Source organism: Sturnus vulgaris, chromosome 1, assembly GCF_052056855.1.
Source record: "Sturnus vulgaris isolate bStuVul1 chromosome 1, bStuVul1.hap1, whole genome shotgun sequence".
Lineage (NCBI taxonomy): Eukaryota > Metazoa > Chordata > Aves > Passeriformes > Sturnidae > Sturnus > Sturnus vulgaris.
This window is the reverse complement of record NC_142243.1, coordinates 16,426,079-16,449,014: the sequence shown is the minus strand read 5'-3', so window position 1 is coordinate 16,449,014 and position 22,936 is coordinate 16,426,079. Positions and strand designations below refer to the sequence as shown.

Sequence of the window (22,936 nt, the reverse complement as noted above, 5' to 3'; positions counted from 1 at the left end):
CAAAACTTACTCTGGAGTAAATCACTCCCAAGACACACATCTTTGCTAACTATTTAACTGAATTTCCTTTAAAGCTTTTGTCAGTTTATGGGACAAAACATAATCATAATGAGAAAAGGTGTCAAGGTCTAAGATGATTCTCTGTGCCAGGTCTGCAAAATTTAAGAACATGACTATATTTGACGAGTGTGTAACAGCAAGAGGAAAATTCATCAAAATATTGCATTCTTAAAACTATCTTAGATAGATTTTAAATCGATCAATCACTAAAAGCTATTAAGACTCACCTGATCAGCCATGAGTTTTGAGAGGTTAATTGTGACAGTTTGGCAGAACTTAAATATTGGGACTCAATGCACAGCTGAATGTGAGAGGCAGAGTTGTCAATGCCAGTATAATCTGCTGATGCAACCATACACAGTGATGCACTTCTTTAATCTTAAGACTTCATAAGTTGGTCAAGAACAGTAGCAGATACCAGTTCACAAAGTCTAAGGGAGAGGAGTTCCTGTGGCTTGATCCTTTAGCCCTATTTGAAGGCTTGAGCTTTGACCTTCATCATCCTTCTTGCTTGTTTGAATGCCCCTCAGGATGAGCAGCTGACTTTCAGATGTTTGGCCCAAGCTGGGGGGCGCAGGGAGTACCCTGCTCTCTCTGCAGCCTCCTGCCTCTCAAAGGGGTGTTGTAAAACCTGCTCTAGGAGCTGAACCTGGAAGCAATTAGAAATGGGTAAGTTTTATACAAAATGCTTTCTGGTAAACAAGGAAATTTTTTTCCACTTTGCCTTATGCACCCTCCTGGCTCCAGAAACTTACCACACGAATTGCTTAGTTTTATTAGTATTACTATTAATATAGTCACTACTATTTATGTTATAATTAGTACTATTGATAATTTTGTTAGTATTTTAAATAGCAATTGGTGTTATATGGTACAATTTTGGTCAAAATGTAAGTGTAAAAATTGTTTCATTAGCAGTTATGCCAGTTATTATTAAATCTGTCAAGAAAAAAAAAGATAATTTTACCTCTGAGAAATCATTCAAATTAGCTTTTTGCACTGCTGATTCTGCCATCCAATTCCTCAGTATGTATCTAGGATTAACATCTGAAACCAAGAGTAAATAATGTTAAATTTAGTTAGACATATTCAACAAAAGGAAAACAGTGATTGAAACATGTCACTGAAATCTTCAAGAAGATTTAAATTTGCAGATCAAGAAAAAGGAATGAATCAATCTACTTAATTCTATGAGTTGCTAAAAGGATGTTTTAAACTCTCACTATCAATAGTGCCAAAGTGCCAAAGAGAAATTAGAGTAGCACAGAACATGACATTGATACAGGAAGGATTTGCTGTCAGGAACACCAGCAGGCTTTTCAAGTGCAATGAGTTTCATGCCCTACATTCCTGATGTATTCATGGAAAATATTTCAGTGTTGTCAATATCTGCCTGGAGATCACAAAAATGAACATGGTATTATTTAATTTAAAAAGTAATTACTAAGATATCCTTTAAAGTATTGTACCTAGACACTCCTATGTCATGTAACAAAAGTTCAGCCATAAAAGCCTTTAATGTTACATTTCAGCTGTATTTTTTAGAAACTACTTTTTCAACTTTCCTTTTAATCTCCTGGCTGGGGATAGGCAGAGGTTCCTCAGTTTTCTCCACAACTGCCTGTTGTATTCTTTTGCAAACCCTCATGACAACTGCACTGCTTCCCTGCCTTGTTTCAGGCTGCTTTTGTCTAATGAACAGTAGAGAGAATGTAGCAACACTGGAAAATGAAACTGCTGAATTAGTAAACCAGGATATATCCTACAGCAGAGCCACTAACAACTTATAAAAGGAGTTTTGTCAACCTGTATGCCAGGGACAATTCTTATAAGCACACATGGATCTAGTTATCAATTTCTTAGCAGATTATGTAAACGAAATTCTTATTTTTGTTTTGCAATTAAAGGCTAGAATTCTACTTCAGTAAGTTTTCCCTTTACCTAATGATCAAAATAATGTTACAGAATAATTTTAACACTTCATACCTGCTTCGAAGTCTTAATTTACCATTGGTCTGTATTTTCCCCTATATTGGTATATATTTTCCCCAATTCAGTAAGCATTTATTACATTAAAATATTAGTTAGTGATACCAAAGGTTTTTCACCCATCCACTTGAAACCAAAAGTGTGCTTTATGGACATACACAAACTTCATCTCCTTCTCTTTCCATTGATGTCCCAGTAGGTTTTATATGAATAAATGTTAGTTTTATATATGAATGTTAGTTTTATATATTTCTTTTCTTAAATCCATGGAGCTTTATAAAATATACTTATAAATACCCTTACAGCATATTTGAAAGAGGGTATTGGAGAAAGCAGAGGAATCATCAAAATTACCATCTCAAACTTCCCTCTACTCAATTCTTTTAATCAATTAGTTATTATTTTATTTACAAATAATATATTAGAAGAGGCAACAGACATTCTTCTTTTTCACATCTGCACTGTCTAATATGTACTTACACATATTAAAAAAGCCAGTAAATACAACTGTCTACTGGGAATCCTGATAACCAATACACAGGCATACCAACATTCTGTCCTAACTGCTAAAAACCAGAGTTTTACCACTTGGCAAAACAATTTGCTCTGGCCAAGTATTTTATTTAATCCAGTAAATGGGTTATCAATAGTAAAATGTGATAACTATTTAAAAAAATATTTTAAAAGGTGAAAAAGTTAACATATGACTCATTCAAAAAATGGTAATTCACATTAGAGCTGTGAGTCATTTTAACAGGGGAATATTTGTCCCAGAAATAAAATCTTAACAATTGCAAATTGACAGGTTTCACAGTGGTTTTAAAAATATCGGTATTTAACAAAAGTGACAAGATAATTATGAAAGACTAATACAAGCCAGATAAGAAAAGGAAAAAGCAAAAGAACTTTTGTGCCCTTTCTAAGCATGATCTGGTCTACTTTTTTTACATGCTTCTTTTGTAAAGAAATACAATTTTAGACTTGGATTGTCAAAACTTTTTGATCAACTCCAGAAGAACTAAGTTTAGATAGTGCAAGATAAAACGCTACTAAGAACTGAAAACTAAATAAAGGGAGAAAAAAGTAAAAATAATGAATAAGTGATGACTTCAAATGATTCAAGTTAATGTACTTTGAGAAGTGAGATTATTTATGACACTTACTAACAATTAGGAAAGGGTGATGAATAATGAGGTGTTAATGGCAATATATTCAAGGTCAGTCAAAGACAGCAGTACACAATTTAGTGGAATTTCCCAACCCAGCTGAGAATCTGAGGATCCAGGACAGTTTTGTCTTCAACATGAAATGCTGTGTAAAAATGCAGAGTTGGCTGAACTGAGCCAGATTTCTGCTGGAAGTTGTGCTGACAAGGACAGCTGTTACAAGCAAATGCTCAAACAGACAAACAAACAACAAATAAAACAAAAACTGAAATAACTTTAAAGAGACCACAGGGGCATCTAAGCAATCTATTTAAATGCATGGATGTAAAAATGTAAAAATGAACAAAAAAAATCGCAAAAACCTCTGTAAGAAATGTCAGTCACACTGTAATATGGAACAGCTAGCAAAAATCCAACAAGAGTTGTTGATTTTAAATAAAACAATTAACAAACTAACATCAGTAGCCTATTATAAATATTTGCAGCTCTGCAGTATGAATAGAGAGTGATGGGTGATTATATGGAAGAAAACGAACTGAACCATGAATCATTGCAGATCAAGTTTTGACTGCTACCAAAACTAAGCCCATCAGCACAAGTGATTCTGAAGGCAAAACCTTTTCTGTATTTCATCTGTCTCCTGTAATATGAGATCCCCTGAGGTGCATGTAGAAAAACATAATGATGGTTTGTTAGAAGATTATTGACAAACTAGGATCCTTTCTGATTTGGAATAAAACCTCTGAATGTCATGATTTTCTCTAAATGCAGATTCAAAGGCTACAGAAAAAATAAGTGTGTTTAGACAGTTTTCAGCATTCAATTTTAGCTTAGGAAAACAGGAGCTTGAAAATTCAAAATTATAATTGAGTGCTGGCCATCAGAAACTCACAGATGAAGCTTCTTAACCCTATCAAAAAACAATAAATGAAATATTTCTTCTTGGTAGCTCTTTTCATATTAACTTTCCAAAATACATATAGAACTTTAAGAAGTGTTCTTTAAAAATGGTAGAGCCTTTGTTAGAAAATGGGGATGAAAACCTGAAACCATAAATTATGCCCTCTATCTCATTATTGAAAGTCAGTGCCAGCTCCTGCCATTTTCCTAGCAAATCGATTGGAGTTTTAGAAGAAAGTGGCCAATCAATATCTAACAAAAGAGTGCAGCCATTTCCATCCTGCTTTGCAGGAAGCACCCTGCAAAGCAGTGTAACAGTGAAGCCTCTTATGCAGAGTTTGATCAGATCCTGCAGTTCCTTCATTCCCTTTTAGCCATTGATTTTCAGTTGCTCATCTTCTCTTATAAGCAAATTTCACAAATTTACCACAGCTTACTGCAGATCAAAAATATCCCCCACTGAACAATTCTTGGAATTTCATATCTGCTGTGATACCTAACTGCAGTACCTTTGTCATTTTGTGTTTAGAATAACTTGGAGAATGAAAACACTTTCCTTTGTCTTCTATGACTAGACAGTCCTTTCACAAGGAGTTTTTTCTCCGGGTGACAGAAAGAAAAAGTGTGTCCTTATCAGAAATCTGAATTCTATGTAGCATGTAGAAAGGACAGAGACAGACAGAAAGAATGTATAGTGTTACAAGATTTGCAGCAGCATAATGAGAGCTTCTCCTCTTCATAAGAATACTGTATTTTAGTTCTACACAAAAATAAAAATATCTAACACTAAAGAAACATATGTAAATAGATATTTGCCATCTGCAACCATATGATTCCTTTGGGTTGTTTTACTCACTTGCCATTCTTGTTCTTCTTTTGGCATCTGAGTCACCATTGTTACTACATGAAAAACAAAAAGAAGAAAAACAGAAAGCACTTCAGCTAGTGAGGCTTATGCTGATTTATTTTTAGAAATATCTTATTTGACTTCTATTAAAATCATTAAGTGCTCTGCTTTTGTGTTTGGCAGAAGCTGGCATAAATCTCTAAGAATGATTAGACTTGGAAAAAACTTCACACCTTCTTGTAGGTTTTGTGCCTTATATTGATCTTTTCCCTTAAGAATTGTGTTTACTGAATAATATTTCCAAGTACCTGATATGTATTTATTTTCACTACTATTAGCCACGTATACCATATATAACTAAGAAAAAATGTTAGATTCTTTAATGATTTAACACAAAAGAATCCTGTGCATTCCTATCTATGCAACACCACGGTTTCCAAATACCATCTTTGTATTTGCAACTGATCAATTTCCATCCCCTGCCACCATAAAGCAATGTTATTACATAGTAAGTACATATATATAAACAGTAATTGGACATTACTTAATCCTGTGTGCTTGCAAAGCCTGTTTGTGATTCTTGGACTGAATCTGTAGGATTGGTATTTTAAGAAAAACTGTTAACCAAAGAAAACTCATCAGGTACTCAAGGAAGGACAAAGAATAGAAATCACTCTTCCTATGTCATTTTTATGTATCTGTGTGTCAAAACAGAACTACAGCAGTAATTATTGTTGAATCCAGCATAATTTAGAACCATGAAGTCAAAAAAGGCATATGAAACCATGTCTGGGTCAGTTTATTAGACTCACTAAAGACTATGCAAAATCACTGCAGAATAAAGTTGTCTGCTTCTGGCAAATACACAGTTTAAACTGCAGTCACACTCACCTGTTTAATCTCAGGAGGTACATAGTAACCCATTCTGAAAATAATTTGTGTTTAGCCAGATCTTGGAGAGCCCAGAACTCCTAAAGAGTTAATGGCAGGTAATCAGAATTATTCTCCAGTTAAGCAAAAACCAAAGTAATCAACAAATATTGCATTTTAACCCCAGCTGGCAACTAAGCCTCACATAAGCACTTGCTCATGCTTGAGCTCAGTGGGGGTTTAAAGTAAGGTTAAAAGTAAGGAAACTCATGAGTTAAGAACAGTTTAACAATTGAAATAATTTAATAATAATAATAATAATAACAACAGCAATAATAATAGCAATGAAAAGGAAAATATCAAAAGGAGAGAGAAATAAAACCTGACAGAAACAAGTGATGTAAATGAAAAAACAATTGCTCACCAACCTATGCCCAGCCAGCTCCCAAGCAGGGCCCCTCTCAGCTCTCCCCTAGTTTATTAGCTGGGCATACAACACCAGGTGCTGTGGGATATTGCTGTGGGATATCCCTTTGGCCACTCTGGGTCAGCTGTCCTGGCTCTGTCCCCTCCCAGCTTCTTGTGTACCCCCAGCCCCCTTGCTTGGCAGGGCACCACGAGGAACTGAAAAGTCCTTGACTTAGTGTAAGCCCTGCTCAGCAACAACTAAACCATCAGTGTGTTATCAGCATTATTCACAATCTAAATCCAAAACACAGCACTGTACCAGCTACTAGGAAGAAAATTAACTCTATCCCAGCTGACACCAGGACAATGAACAATAAAAGGATTTAAAAGGCAAACTTATGATGACCCTTCAAAGAATTTTCTCATTAAACATTCTACTAGTATCCTTTCCTCTGTATTCAAATTATTTCTTTTTGCTAGCATGATACATCCATACTAATCCATTTGATTATGACAAATTTTACCTAAACACCTCTAGCATTTCACCCCTGTTTTTCCTTGGCTTGATGTCTGACCTAATTCATTTTTTAAGCTACATAATTACAAGTTTCACTCTCTTCTGAGACTTGTATGTGGGTCAGATATATTAATAGAGTTTTTTTTATCAAAAATTGTGCAATAAGAAAAATATATAAATAAAAAAAAGGAGAGAAAGGGAAACTAAATTCTACAGGAATAGGAGAAAACTGAGAAGAATAGAGACAGCAGGAAAGGAGACAGAATTTGGAAAAGGCTGACAGTAAGAAATCAGAGCTTGGGGTTACTGCCTCCAGTGATGGACAGCAAACACAAACCAGGCCTCCCTGGCTGACCTGACTGAGCTAACAGCTGCTTCATATTCCTCAGCTGAAAGCAGCCAAAGCTCACAGACAAAAAATGAACTTCAGAGAAAGAAGAGATTAGGAGGAAATGGACATAGATAAAAGGAGGTAAATAGCACATACTCAAGAAAAAAAAATGTAAGAGAAATTAAAAGCAAGAAGGAAAAGATTTTGCCCCATCTGGGTTTTTTGGTTTTGGTTTTGTTTTGGGGGTTTTTTTTGAGAAATAAGAGTAAAAAATATAATAAAACTATATTTGATCATAAAAATGAGCACAGAAACTACCAAGAGCTGGGAATCAGGCAGGTGGATAACAGGCGAGTGTGAGAATCAAGCATTTGTTCAAAGATGTGCAGAGTTAGGCTGCTTTAGGAGGAATTTCAGAATGTTTTCAGTTAATACTAAATATAAGGACTCCTGCAGTGTTCCCAAAGGATTCTGGCACTTGCAGGTCAATTTTGGTATGCAGTTGCAAAAACCTTAAGTGATATACAAATCAATATGAAAACTTACTCATAAAAGTATTGATGTGTAAATAAGTAGAGGTGAAATTACTTTAAAATTGGAATTATTTAAAACAATGAAAACTTTTTACCAGCATAAAATTGTACTTGTTTTTCCACATCAGTTTTGGAACTCAGAATTGTGGGCTAAATAATTTTATTATGTGGAAAAAAAAAAAAAGATCAGGTTGCTACCAAGTGAAAGCTGAAAATGACCCTTGGTGTAGCAGCAGGGTCACAGCTACACCTCAATCACGGGTTCCTCAGCCAACATCTTCAAAGATAGGGAGATGGAGTTGCCATAAATGGAAAAATCCCTTGGGTTCTATGACAAAAATACCTTCTCTTACAAACACACCCATCCTCTTATTACCCCCCTGTGCAAGCAGTTAATTCCAAAGCCACAGCTGCTGGGGGTTTTTGTTGCTTACCTCTAGAATACCTAAACTTTTAAACTCTTAATGGCTTCGAGTTCATAAAAAGGTCAGGATAGACCTCTTAGTTAACAAAAAAAAAAAGGAAAACCAGAAAATTTGCTCAAAATCACTTAATTATACTTGGAAAAAGAACCGTCAATTCCTCATTTTCATCTTGTGTTTTACATAGTCATCCTGCTGCCTAAAACAACCTCCTGATTCCACCTGCTCTCGTTTGAAATTGGCTACAAAAACAAACAGACATAAATAATATGTTTGGAGAAGGCAACGAAGTTTCCCAGGCAAAATTAACAATATTCATCACATGAAGAAGGCACTGTATTAAAGAATAAAAGAAAAAAAATCAATTTGGCTCTTGCAAAAAGGCTATTTTCTTCCAGATTAGGCTGTTTTTCAGAGCTACATTACAAGCTTCCTTTTCAGAATTTCTCTTTTGCTTTTTTATCCAATTATGACTTGCCTAGCATCTCTGTCCAGTTCAAATATTTCAGCTATATTTCCACTTCCAAAGATTGCACTACATCCAGGTAAAAATCTTATATACTTTCATGTCTTTTATATATGGAGGATTCTTCCATTGGTCCTGAAGAATAAGTTTAGGCTGAAACAGGGAATGTGATAGCAGGCTGAGCAGGACACAAAAGCAAAATGTATTCTTATGCCTTAAGTTACATTTAAAACCAATCTCATGCTCAAGGAAGGGCAGAGGCCACTGTGGGCAAAGATTTCGAGCAGAAGTTTATGTTGAGATGGGATCTCACTTATCATTAGATACCGAGGTAAGCAAATACACCTGAGCAGAGGTTTAGGCCACCTGGTAAACCCATGTCAGGAACAGTTTGGTTGACCTGAGGCCAAAATTTTCCTCAAGAGCCCTGTGCAACTTCACTTGTTGGACAAAAAGTATTCTTAAACAAAACAACAAAAAAATGGACATGAGAGGGAAGAAAGTTGTTTGTAGCAAATCCACGTTAAATGTGAAGAAAATTACATTCCCAGTTGTGTATCCTTTATTTATATTTATGACTACTCATATTGGACCTGTACCAAAAACTGAAAATCTGACTTCAGCATTCTTCATTAATGTACCTTTCATTAGCACTTTTCATTAACACATCCATCATTACCAGACATAGGCTTAACAAGGGGTGGTAGCCTGAGACAGGTGTATTAGTCCCTCTGTCCCTTAATAATGATACAATAACATATTTCCCAGATTAATTATGGCTTGAGATTGCCTCTACTATATTGGGGTTATGCTCAACCTGATTTACTCTTTTTATAGTAAATATTCATAAGATTGGGTGCTTGTATTTATACCTCAGGAATATGGAGCTCCTTTAACTGGTCTGCAGTAATTTCACTCAGTTCTCGGAATGTCATTGTAAAATCAGCCTTTGTATCTTCCATAATCTAGTGAATAAAGATACTCCTGTGAGTGCTTTTCAACTGTGGAGTGTCAGTTCAGATGTTTGCCAACAAAATTAGCAAAGTAAACTCACTTTTAACAGGAAAGCAATCAAATAGTTATCATTCTCATTCTCCCCAAGAAGACCCAATTTTGTTTTGAACAGTTCTGTGAAACTGAAAATAGTGACAAAGTATGGAAATTGTGAACATTATATATTTTATAGTATTGTGATTAGAAGGTTTCAGTTCTGAGAGTGCATACCGACTGTAATAGTGCTCACCATACCCCTCCAAAACTTGGGAAGCTCTGCAAAACAAAAGAAATGTCAAGTTCTAAGGAACCAAACTGCTGCTGTGGGTATAATCCTGCTGTACACTAAACAATGAAAACTTTGCCTGCTCAGATCCATTGATATTCTCAATCATCTAGGATAGCTGTTCTTCCTATAAGAATCTTTACAAGAGGCTATTAAAATACTGCTTCATTCCTTCAGAAAGATGCATGGTCTTCCTAAGTAAGTGTCTTGCAAAACAAGCTAGACAACCCTAATTAGAACTAATTAGAAAACTACACGCAAAGGTCCTACCTTAGTGAAAGGAGAAAGGATCACACAACACCTAATACCTCCCTGTGGTCCTATTTTACTACTATTTATGACCAACAAAAACTTTTCTCCCCACCCTCCAATCTTATTCTGGCCAATAATTAATCCATAATCAATTTCCAGTTCAAAAAAATGAAATATTTTAAAAGCTAATTCCTTTCTTTCCTGAGCATATGGTGATGACAGGGTCTCCCCATCTCACTAGTTCCTTTAAGCATTACAATATTTTAAGGATTACTTACAGCTGCTTTTGCCTGGGATCCAATAAAGGTTTTAGAGCTTGTAACAGCTTGCTCAGATTAAACAGCCCAACACTTGCCTGATTTCCTATTTTATACCTCCTTTCATCATCAGATGTGTTTGGAACAAAATCTGTTTCAAACAAAACATTCCATTCCATAACAGAGTAATTACCATGAACAATCAATGTTAAAATATTGAAATACATTAAGCTTTATACTTATACAGCAAACTTACAGAAGACCTAAAACTACTAAATATTTAAAATCAGATCACAAGAATACTTATTTAAATTGAATTAACTCAAGATCTATTATTTGCAAATCTAAGAAATACATCCTTCACACACAAGTTCCCATGTGTCACAAGTGACATTTTCCTACCTGAAGATACAAGGTAAATTCAGATGGTTACAGAGAAAAAGACCATTTTTGCGTTAAAAACACTCTCTTTTACACTAACACCAAGTATTTTTGCTACATCTAGCGCTACTATTTAGCACATATTAAGCAAATAAATGCCCAACTAGATTCAGGATTTAAGTACTTATGGAAAAGTCACACATATATTAAATATGTATTTAATAGCCCACCTAAGCAAGATTTGTTTCAATTGCACAAGAAAGCTTTGTATTCACATAAAAATATTCCAGTATGTAAATCCATTATCTGGGAGATAACAAATACCTGTAATGCAAATTACAAGTATCCAGAAGTAAAATGTATGCCTATCTACAGCAGCAGTCTCTAGGGATCAGTGGGAACCCCTCACTCAGCTCAAACCCAGACAAGCTGATCAATGCACACAGCATCACCCAAGTCCTCAGAGGACACTGACATCAAACTGAGCTTGAAGGAGGAGACTCGTACCTCATCTGTCAGATCTGGGGAGTGGTTCAGATCTGAATTTCAACTCTAAAACCTCTCATCTGGCTCTAGGGTGCACTGTCTGGCTGGGACTGTCAGTTCTCTTCACAGCAGCCTGGCTCCCTATGCTGGACTTGTGACTAAAGCAGTGCTGATAGCACAGCAGTGTCCTACACATTGCTCAGCAGGGCCGGCCCAGCATCCAGGGCTCCATTCTCACTCTGTAAGCCCAGAAAATGAGGCTGGGGTGGGCAAGAGCCTAGGAGGGGATGCAGCTGGGACAGCTGAGCCCACTGACCAAAGGATATTCCACACCTATAGCACCATGATAAGCAATAAAAACTGGGGGTGGTTTTTCCACGGCAGCTGTTGCTTGGGGGCATCAGTCTGGTGGTGAGATATAGTGAGTGATTGTCTTTGCATCACTTGCTGGTCACCCCTGCCCATTTTTTCCCCTTGACTTATTTACATGTCTATCTTGACCTATAAGCTTTTTCTTAGCTTGCTTTTCCAATTCTCTCCCTCAGGACACAGCAGGGAGGAATGAACAAGGAGCAGCTTGTGGGTCCTTAATTGCCAGCTGGGGTCAACCCACCCTATAGAGAAAGATCTAAAAGCAAATAAAGCCTCATTTTGTTCAATACAATAGAAACAATATGACATTTAATCTCATGCCTTTTCCTTAATTTGAGGCTGCAGGCATGAAAACACATAGCAAGATAACCACTGCTGATTCTGAAGTTTATTCAGTTGCAAACTATAAACAATATTCTACGAATACACATTTATGTATATACTGAACCTATATCTATCATACTGTATCTATCAATCCCAGACTGACTGAGTTAAGACTTTGAAAGAAAGGTTACCATGACTGTGTAGGTTTGATTTCTTTTCTTCCAAAACATAATCAGCTGCTGTGACTATAAAGCTAGAACATCATGCCTGCAAAGTTACTGTATTCCACTTCTGCTTTTGGCTGCTTCCAGCAATACACAATTTTTACTTTTCTAGGCTTTTCTTGTAGCATCTATTGAATTGATGGTGTTCAAGTGGAAACAGTCTCATGGAAATGGGTTAAATAGTAATATTTCATTAACAAGACTTTTAGTCCTTGAATGCAATCTATATAGTGTAACATAAAACTGGTCACTGATGCAATTTTTCTTCCCTAAAGCTCTCAAACATGCTTATGATTTTTCTGCTAATAATAAAAGGGGTTTTCATGCAATGGGAACTATATAATTTAATATAAAAAAGAATGTTTTAAGTAAAACAATAAAACAAAACAAAACAAAACAGGTGCTACACTCACTTGGGTCATAGGAGTCCATAAATCCAAATGGACCATAATCTATTGTTATGGACAATAAACTGAAGTTATCTGTATTGCACACACCTACAGTTAAACAGAAAGGAGAAACGAAAGTTAAAATTCCACCTGAACCCCAGTATTTAGGCAATTTGCTCTGAAACAGGTTCACTGAATTTAGAGAGCTCTCAGAAACCAGACTCTGGAAAATGTACCCATCCCTCTGCCCCCAGCCCATGCCCTGCAGGACACTGAGGCTCCCACTGCTATTTTGGGGTTAATCCCACAAATCTGCAGCAAAGCTGGACAGCTCGGTGTCCTGTGCACTGTAAAAGGCAGAAGCTTTATGTGGATGGATCAAACTCAGAGCACTTGAACTTATATATGGCATCAGTACCCTGCCTTTGTATCCTGCACTGTTGCAACAGCTCTGAGAATTCCTGCTCCCATATTCTCATCCTGTCACAGTTGTGCTCTGAGAGATCAGACAGCCTAACTCAGTTGCAAAAGCCCCTTGTATAACAGATAAAGCTGTAGGTGAAGACATCAGCAGAACTAAAGACCAAGGTGACAAATAAAAGCAATTTTGAAGTACATTACTGTAAAGTATCCCTCCCCTAAAGCCAGTGCCATCTGGCACCTTACCATGTGCAAACCCCACAGACATCCACAAGGAAATGAGATTTGCAGTCTCTGACACGACTGTAGAGAAAAATTCCTAGAATCAAACACATCTTTTACTTCAAGTTCTCTGCATCAAAAATATTGAAATACATAAGCATTTTACTCACTTTAGAAATATGTAATACATTCTATTTTTCAAATTTATCTATCTGTCTGTCAGGACTTGTCATTCCCACTCTAAATTATGTGAATGCATAATAACCTTATCCAGCAAAGACTATAGTTAAATAAGTATACACAGATGCCCTTAAAGAAATTAAGACGTAAAATTAAAAAAAAAAAAACCAAAAAACCAAAGACACTATATATACCAGGCAGTATACTACATTATACTATATATACTGCATTTACATTAGCAAAAGCACACTTCATGACCACTGTTCCCTGACAACCCAAGCAGTAAGAGAACAAAAAACAACAGAAAATGGAAGCTATACAATAAACAATTTCATAATGGAAACTGGTGAAAAATGTTCATATTTGACTTTGAGAAAACAAAAAAAATCAAGAAGCAGATTTTTACTACAGAGAATTAATAAACTTTTGCTAATACAACCTGGAAGCTTACTTCAAATTTTAAAATCTCGTAAAACTTGAAATTGTGAAGACCTTCCTGTAATTTTGGTCACATGCTTGTGGAAAATAAAAATGACCCTTAAAAAAGACTTACCAGGTATCTATTTGAATCATTCATAGCTATTGATGGAAAATGTTCCTGGATGATAAAGTCTAGTAATCTTCTGTAACAGCAGAAACAGAATTCGTTAAACAAAACTGGTACTTTGGAACTGATCATTAAAAATTCTTGTCTTCAAAAAACAAAATGCTGATCTACAGCTTGCCACTAATAGTTATTAAAAAACCTCCGTCTATTTATTCCAATGAATATTAGATTAAGTTCTTCCAAATGCTCAGAGATAAAACCTATGGTTGTAGTCCTAAATACGACTGGAGACTGCCACACAGAGTTAAAATTATCCCCACATTAAATCTCTGGAGCACACCAGAATGTGATTTTGCATGCAGCAATATTCAGTTTTTAGGGGGAAAAAAAGAGTTTGCATTTCCAAAAAACCAGTATAACCATTCCACATCAGAATTCTCACAAAGAAAATCTTATGGCTGAATTTTTATGAAGTAGGGTTACTTCCACAGTAACTGGCCATTCCTAAAACAGTGCTCCACATTCCTACAAGACAGACCTAGGGAAATTAGATATATGCATTAAAATTTGCAGGACCTGTCACAGAAAACTGAGAAATGTAGGAACTTACACTTTCAACTTAGAAATCTTTCTAAAACAAACAACTCCTCCCCTAGTGCTTAGTTATCAGAACTACTTAGGTTTAAAACCTTCTTCATTTTGTAAGATCCAGGCCTTGAGAAACATCTCAAGGGTTTTACCCTTGTGAGGTAAGATCTTGGGTATGCTTGTATAAAAATAGCAAGTTATCTTTCTAAATTATGTAATCTTACTTGCTAAATAATTTATGTCTGAATTCCAACTGTACACACGAATTCTAATGTAATCTGATTGTTGAGAAAACTATTCCAGTTACTATGAAGATTCAATTCAAACCTTAGCAAGTCCAGTTCCCCAGAGTGAGCTAAGATTTCCAAGGATCCTATACGAAACCACGATTTGGCAAGTCGTAGCACTATTGCACCTTAAATAGAGAGACAAGTGTGTTTAAATGTAAACAGAGTATCACCAAAATAAAACATTTCCTAGCAAAAGCCACCATGTGTTGTTTCTATAGACACAGAGTTTATATATGCACAGTTAAACTGATATTTTTGTAAGTATGCCTAACACATAACAGATAAATATGTATAACATTCTTTTACTACACATGCATTTTAATGATAAAGCTTGATTTTCTATACCAGCTACCACAGGCAAAATTTTGTTAGTGCATTAATACTAGAATCACCCCAGAAATGCCAGCCTCAAAGAAAGAACACAAACAGATTTTTCCCCGTGCTGTGCCATCTCACTCTTTTTCAGAGCAGGTGTAGATGATGTAGCAATGACATGGCCACAATTGCATTCCACTCATCCTGGTATTGCTGTCAAAACAATGGAAAATTTCCCTAGCTTCCAATATCATTTTTGTAGTGGGGAATGAAAATAAAAATTCTAGTTTTGCAATATGTATACCACAATCATAGAAGACCTGTTCAGAGGGCTTCATTTCTTCAACCAATATATGTTTCAGACTAATTTTCTCAGGAGAGGTTTTATTAATTAATAAATAAAATTAAGCCAATTTATTGCTTTTTATTACACATTTTTTCACGGAGAATTAAACTACAATTTTGTAACATTTTAAAATATGTTAATTACCTCTTTCTTTCTTAATATTTCCATTGTAAAACTGGTCTCTCCACACATCATCGTCACTTACAACTAAGCTGTAGCAAACAAGAAATGAACGTTAAAAGTTATCTCAGCAAAAATAATTCATAATGAAGATCAAAGTGATATTTTTTATAAATTCATTTTCTTCATAAAAAGAAAGATCATGTTGGTGGCACAGCTTTGTATTTACAAATGACACGGGCAAAGAAGATGCTGAGGCTTACCAAGGTTCATGACCAAGATACATTTATTTCGTATTTAATACAGTGTTGTCCAATTTCATTACTCTCACTGTTCTTGGGGAGATGGTTGCTCTCAAAAAGAGCAGTGCATTCACTTAGAACTTCAGTGACAGATTAATGTGATTGTAATATTAACTAAGTCACAGTTTCTCTGGGGACAACATGGAAATTGTGAGGAGAGAGAAATTAGAAACCAAATTGTTGCATCAGATGAAGGTTGCCCTTTACATGAGCCAAAATTATCTCAGAAACTTTGGAGACAGGTCTGCGACCCTTAGCAATCACTGCTACTGTTACTTGGATTTTTAAAACCAATCTCTTCCTTTAATTTGCCTTAAAATTCTGCATATTCTGTAAATTTTCATGGTTATCCAAATATTGAGGTTTGTGAGAGTTCAGTACAACTTGCTCTAAAATATTACACAACTTAGATTAATTTGTCTAAATAAAATATGTGATTTCATTGTATTTTCTGTTCTATCAGGAAAAATAAATCCTCACAAACAAGGGCATCGTGTTCCTCTAAGGTTAACAGGTAGGAAGTTTTCTCTCCAAAGCAACTGGGATTACACTGACAATTCAGCTTGGTGCCATCTTCTGAAAGAGATCTTATCCCCTCAATAGGCACAGAAGACTCGTTGTTCAAGAGTCTAGCAGGAGGATAATTTAGGTATTTTTGTATAATTCTTCTTTTGCTTGTGGATAACTGGAAAATATTCTTCTATTCAGGAGAGACATGGACTTATTGGAGTGTGTCCAGAGGAAGGCCACAAGTGTGACCAGAGAGCTGGAGCACCTCTCCTGTGAGGACAGACTGAGAGAGCTGGGGCTGTTTGTGGGGAGTAAGGGAAGACCTTACAGCACCTTCCAGTCCTAAAGGAGGCTACAAGAGAGTTGGACAGTTACTTTTATCAGGGTCTCTAGGATAGGAATGGCTGTAAACTGAAAGAGAGCAGGTTTACATTAGATATTAGGAAGAAGTTTTTTACTCAGAGGGTGGTGAGACACTGAACAGGTTGCCCAGAAATGTAGTAGGTGCCCCATCCATGGAAATATTCTAGGTCAGGCTGGAGGGGGCTTTGAACAACCTGATCCAGTGAGCATATCCCTGCTCATTGAGGGGAGAATTGCACTAGACCAGTAAAAGTTTCTTTAAACCCAAATTACAATTCCATGATTCAAAATTTAGTTGGGTGGCATGCTGTTTGATATTTAATGCAGTTATTTATATCTGCTACCTATTTGGTAGCTGAAGAGCAGAGAAGACAGAATCAAACTTTTCTTTGAGGTACACAGCAAAGAACAAGAGACAAACCGAATATTCCATTCATAAATATGACTGAAGACAGCCACAGTCTTAATTCCCAAGAGTTAAATTTTGGAAGTACACTAGATTCTGGTTTTACATACTTGAGCGTTGAAATTTTAGAAAGAATTCAGCTGAACCAAAAATGTGGAAAATCCGTATAAACATAACTATGTACAAAAAGGTCATGCAAAGAAATAGCAGGAAGTCTTACCTAATGCAGTTGCTTGCAACAGTAACTATGGGTTTGAAACTAAATTATTGTTATTATATTCAGTATTTTTGAAGATACCTAGTAGCTATTCAAAACTGAATGTTCTGTTAACTGCAAAGAACAGGCAGTGAGGGGAGGCAGTTATTTTAGGAGGGGAAAAATATACAGAAATCAATCTAGTCCTTTTATTGGAGCTGTACTGATACAAGAAGAATTAGGGTTTGTTGGGGTCTTTTTTAAATACTCATTAGAAACAAATCGGTATGTCTGTAGGATTAAGTACAAAAAGCTCTGATATAAATGTGATGGAAGAAGAAAACCTTAATCCTTTAAGAGAAAACAAAAAAAATTAGAAACAGGGAAGGAACCTCAGACACCTACAAAATACTGTGTGCAGCAGAGCATTAGGGGACAGAAGCACAAAAGTTGTGCTACTAAACTTTACTGTTTTGAACAGTAAACCTCTGCCAGAAAGGTTGTTTCCTTTTTACTGTGTAACTTTTATCAGACTCTCCGCAAAATTCCTACAGAATACCAGCACTTCTATTGTGGATAAAAAATGGGGGCATCAACATTTAGTTAGTAAGGATGTGGAATACTTGAGAGCTGGCCAGGTACCTGATCAGCCACATAAACATACACTCCCACTAGAAGAGCAATGGTCCCTGTAGCTGCTAAGTACCATTATTGGAGACAAGGCAGCAGATCAGCTGTAGACTCACCCGCAGGAAACAGAGCACTGAAATTGCTCTTTACACCAAAGAGGTTGGAACAGCACTCACAGAAGGATGGATGGATGGATGGATGGATGGATGGATGGATGGATGGATGGATGGATGGATGGATGGATTATATCCCTCCCTACCTGGCTCTCACTTAAGGGTTTGACTTTACACTCCCAGTGCTCTGCCTGCTGCTCTGAATGAACATCAATCCCTATGCAAGTAGAGCCACTCAGAAAACTATGCATATTGGGTCACTTTTTTGAATTAATGCCTAACAAACACTGCTCACTGGTAGTCCCAGTATGTGACTAAAATGGTACTGTATGAAGTGTTCTGTATCTGGCAGTACAGTCATAAACTGTAGCACCCCATTGGGAACACAGCACTTAAAGTTAATAGAGTAAACCAACCTGCTGGGTGTTCTGGGATAAGCCATAAGGTTTTTCCTCCCACTTCTGCCAAGACTTGACAAGACCTCTGTTAAGTACATCCCACCAGCCTCAGTACAACAGCTCCCCATCGGGAAGAATATGGCTGTCAGCTGGGGTTTTTCCAAATTAAGTCTTGCAAACAGTCTGCAGAGCTTGTACAACAGTTAAGAGAACCAGGCATTTAACCAATCTGCCAGCAGAGAACTAAAGCACACTGTGTGCTCAGTAGACTTTGTGCACAGTAAAGGGGTAATTTCATACTGATTTTGCACTGAACAATTTGTTGAGACGACAGCAAAGAGAGGCTCTAACCTGCCAAATGATTTCCTGCTGATATTCAGACAGATTTAAAGTTCTGCATTAACAGCCAACAGCAAAGAGTCTCAAGATGAAGTCAGTGAATAAACCATCAAAAATGTCATTTACAAACACTGCACTTCAACAGAGCAATGAGTTAGAACTAATGCTAAAGAGATTTGCAGAAACTCTGCAAATACAGCAGACACCTAACCATGTGGCAGCTGAGTACAGGCCTTTTCTGCAGAACATTTGCTTTCTTTGAAGCCTGAAACACTGCAGTACAGACTTGAGACAACGTGGAACACAAAATGAACTTGACATTTTAAACAGGATCATCTGAAAATATTCAGATAATATTTCAGAAAATATCTGAAAAAGTTACTTGATTCTGAGCAAATTATCCAAATGAATGAATGTGTTAGTCTCTTTTGATTCAGACAGAATTAGTTTTAATTTTTTTATGAACTCTCTCTGCTCAAGGGGTGTTTGCACAGATGAAGAATTGAGAGAGAATTGAGAGAATTGCCTACATTCAGTTCTACCTCCAATATTAATGTTTGTTCATATGACTGACAATTTTTCCCAGCAATCTTAAAAATGACAGTACAAAACCAGCCACTTTCAACATTTTCCTAATTGGCTAGATTCTAGAATTTGGATTAATTTTATAGAAATGAGTCTTTACTACACTAAAGTTAAATTTTATTTCTAGAATCCAGTAAAATATGGGATGAAATTAATTACGGGAGCTTATTATTATTATTGGAAACTTTTCACCAAAAATCAGTGGAGAAGATACTTTGTTCTGATTGCATACATATGAAGAGATCTTTCATCTTGGAAACTGACTGTCCTGCTTTATTGATATTCAGTGAAACACAGTCACAAAATTACCTGTAAATTAGTATACTGTGAACAAAGGAAAAAAAATACCTAGCAGCTCTACTTGTAGGAATTCCAAGATAGTGCATGGCCTCACTGCATAAAAACTCCCGAAGAGAAGAACGAAGCACAGCTCTTCCATCACCATTCCTATGGAAAATAGAGACATAAAGAATAGGTCATAAAATCAAGGCAAATTTCAAAAAGAAAACATTCCATTTTAGAGCACAGAGAATAACTGCATCTTACCTGGAGTATGGGGTCTTTCCTGACCCTTTTAACTGTAGTTCCCACCTCTCACCATGCCTGCAAAAATACCATTGGCATTTCTAACAACAGGCCTCGGGTTAACCATGAATCAGCTAAACTGAACACAGACAACAGACATTTAAACAAAATGTCACACCTGTTTGTATATACTCCAATCAAGTGGGCTCTTCCATCTCCCAACTGACCTGCCCAGCTACCAAACTGCCAAAAATTAAAATCAAATTATTGTCCTCTATCATTCATAGAAGTTATATTTGAAACAATACAGATTAAATCTAGGTCGCCACAAAAGACACATTTGCTCATATTAAAATGTTGATCTCTAAAGCTGTATTGCCACACTCACTCAAAAAATTAATCAGAAAACCACAGGAAAAGAGTAACAAAAGTAATCCTCTTTTTTTCTTTACCTTCCAGCTACAATGTACAACTACAGACCTGTCTTTTTTGTATAATGAGCCTTTAAACCCACATGGCTTGTTTTGGTTTTTTAAATTGGAAATTACAAATCAAATTCTACCATTATTCTCCATGAATTACCATGGTCATTTAAATGAAACCTGAATCTTAGTACTCATGGTGTTGCAGTGAGGCTCTGTCCTTCTCTGCTCCTCTGAGCTATCACGAGCAGAGCTGGCCAGGTTGCTGGGGTGCTAAGCAGACTCAGCAGCTAATAAAAGTTAAAAAGATAATTCAATTCAGGCATAAACAAAAGCAGAGCAAGTAAACAGGGTACTGTGGAAGGATATTATAGCTCTTTTCCACCTGCAGCCCGTTATGAAGAACAAGTTTGCAATCAATATGTCAGTGAGTGTTCATGTACTCACAGGCACATACTCATGTACTCACAGGTATTATCAAGGTGTAAGTCACGAGAAAAGACCTACACAATTCCAGCTGGAAAAACGAGTACCATACTTACCTGGTGACCCCCATACCTATGGGCCAGTGGAACAGACCCAAATGCCACTTTCCCACCACTGACGAACTCCAGAAAATCAGATGATCCTTTGACAGATATATCAAGATCTAAAATATTTTCAAGAACATCCTGAAGAAAAAAAATAATACTTGAACATGATCAAATTTTCAGTGGTAATGAACATGTTTTCTCTACAGATTTCATCATTACAAGACATGTCACAATATGTTTTAAATGCTCTGTTTGTTTAAAGTATATATTGAGAAGATGTTTCACGACAAATAGCCTATGAATATTTAAATCTACTTTAGTACACGTATTAGTAATTTTTACTAATTAGAGAGGAATAAAAAACAATAGCGAACCTTTGAAACAGCTACAAGACGAACTCTAGATTTAAAAGGTGTAGGATAGACAACTGAAAAAATGCAATTTCTCACATTACGGACATAATTTTCATGGATCACGTCAACTGGAAAAATATCTGTAAACATGAAACAGACAACAAATGCCATATAAAAAACAATTAATTTTGTTATTCTTAATATGTTTCCTCTTAAATCCAGCCAAAATGTTTTAAAAAAATTAAAACTCGTAACATTACAACTTTACCAATGTGTATTAAGCCTTCATGAAAAGCAAGTAAAAAAAAATTTAGGATTTTATCGTTTGGAATTTCTGAAAAGGACTAAATTCTGCAGTGAAAGAATCTACCAGGGCATTCTAGTTTTAAGATCTAAATCATATCTAAGAACATCTTTAATAGACTGTGGCAGTCTCAGGGCAGTTTGATGTTGCACTCAATTATATATAGCCTAAAAGATATCTGCAGGAGATTCAGCTTTCCCCACAGCTGAACAATGTAGTGCAACAGATTTAAGTTACTGTGCACCAGTAACTCTGTGTACAGTCCACATGCAGCAATGATCACCATGCAACCTAAGAAAACAGATGAAGTATTTTCTGAGTAATGTAAACAGTGAATGAATGAGTTAGAAGATGTAGCTCTTGCTGTAGCATACATGTGTGCTTCATTCTTCCTTCAGACCTACTCTGTGCCCTCTTCCATGGTAACAGAGGACAAATATTGTTTTAAAACAGTGTGGTTTACTATGTTAGCTTGGAGCAATCTTACAATTCCGCATTAGTTATAAAATCTCAGTACCTGATTGTTACTGTTTTGTAAAAATTTTAAGTTAGTTAGCATCTCCAGAGCCTTGCTGCTAGCCATGTTTCTCATTACCTCTAATGACAGGTCCTGTTATATCCAGCTGTCACAAGAGTTATCACTATTATTTATTAATGCTTACAAGTAATTGTGTCACCTAATGAAATTAGTTCTGTAATGTTATCATATCAATTAGCATTATGATTGCAAACATTTTTGTATGCCCAAGAGCTTGAATGCTGTGGGTACTTCCAGAGAGGTGTCAGGTTATCAACTCTGCACTAACATGTAATTGGGACTCATGCAAAAAAAAAAAAAAAGGGGGGCGAAAAAAGGGGAGGGGGAAAGGCTCCTTATGACCAATCTAGTTTTAATTTTAGAACTAGTATTTGACTGTGTGTATCAAGTCTTCACTTAATTACTGCTTTAGGCGCTGCTACAACCCAACAAGCAAAAGCAGGAGAGGAACACAGATCCCCAGGACAGGACAGGAGAGGAGCAGAGAGCCCCGGGAAAGGGCAGGACACGAGGACAGAGCTCGGGGACAGGGCAGGACAGGAACACACAGCCCCAGGGCAGGGCAGGACAGGTGTACAGAGCCCCGGGGCAGGGCAGGACAGGTGTACAGAGCCCCGGGGCAGGGCAGGCCGTACCTAGGAGGCTGTCGGAGGACAGGGCCCAGGTGCAGAGCTCCGCCGCCCGGCGCCGCGGGCACTGTCCCGGCTCGGGACGGGAGGCGTTCGGGGCCGGGCAGAGCCCGCGGGAGCCGCACAGCGCGGCCACACAGCCCCAGGCCAGGCAGGCGGGCAGCCACGGGCGCCACCACATGTCCCCAAGCCCCGCCTTCCAGAGTCCTCCACGAACCCGGCCTGAGGTCTCCCGCCCTCAAAGAGGGCGTAGGGGAGCCTGCCCGGCACCCTGCCGGAGGGCGGTGGT

The 22,936-nt window shown here is 36.9% G+C and overlaps 1 protein-coding gene across 2 annotated transcripts; it reads right to left on the bottom strand.

Moving 5' to 3' along the window:
• Window positions 1-416: 416 nt before the first annotated feature.
• On the bottom strand, window positions 417-22,934 carry LOC106856667 (uncharacterized). 2 transcript variants are annotated; one of them, XM_014882182.2, is made up of 19 exons: window positions 22,654-22,934; window positions 21,198-21,316; window positions 20,833-20,961; window positions 20,047-20,111; window positions 19,890-19,946; window positions 19,692-19,790; window positions 15,526-15,593; window positions 14,758-14,845; window positions 13,849-13,918; window positions 13,140-13,212; window positions 12,498-12,581; window positions 10,319-10,448; window positions 9,734-9,778; window positions 9,564-9,645; window positions 9,382-9,474; window positions 5,854-5,933; window positions 4,972-5,015; window positions 1,028-1,107; window positions 417-709 (listed from the first exon to the last, which is right to left on the bottom strand). In XM_014882182.2, exons 1-19 carry the CDS (start codon window positions 22,826-22,828, stop codon window positions 587-589), a joined length of 1,704 nt encoding a protein of 567 aa, XP_014737668.2. In that variant the 5' UTR covers window positions 22,829-22,934; the 3' UTR covers window positions 417-586. The 2 variants fall into 2 exon arrangements, with proteins under 2 accessions (XP_014737668.2, XP_088016356.1); XM_088160230.1 differs by lacking the exon at window positions 20,047-20,111 and having other exon boundaries at window positions 22,654-22,796.
• Window positions 22,935-22,936: the final 2 nt, after the last annotated feature.

Coding starts and splice junctions, on each gene's coding strand:
- LOC106856667 (XM_014882182.2), bottom strand. CDS start 22,828: ATGTGGTGGCGCCCGTGGCTGCCCGCCTGCCTGGCCTGGGGCTGTGTG. Junction 15,594..19,691: donor CCTACAAGTAGAGCTGCTAG/GTATTTTTTTTC, acceptor TGTTTGCTACAG/CTTAGTTGTAAGTGACGATG. Junction 9,779..10,318: donor GATCCCAGGCAAAAGCAGCT/GTAAGTAATCCT, acceptor TTTGTTTTGCAG/AGCTTCCCAAGTTTTGGAGG.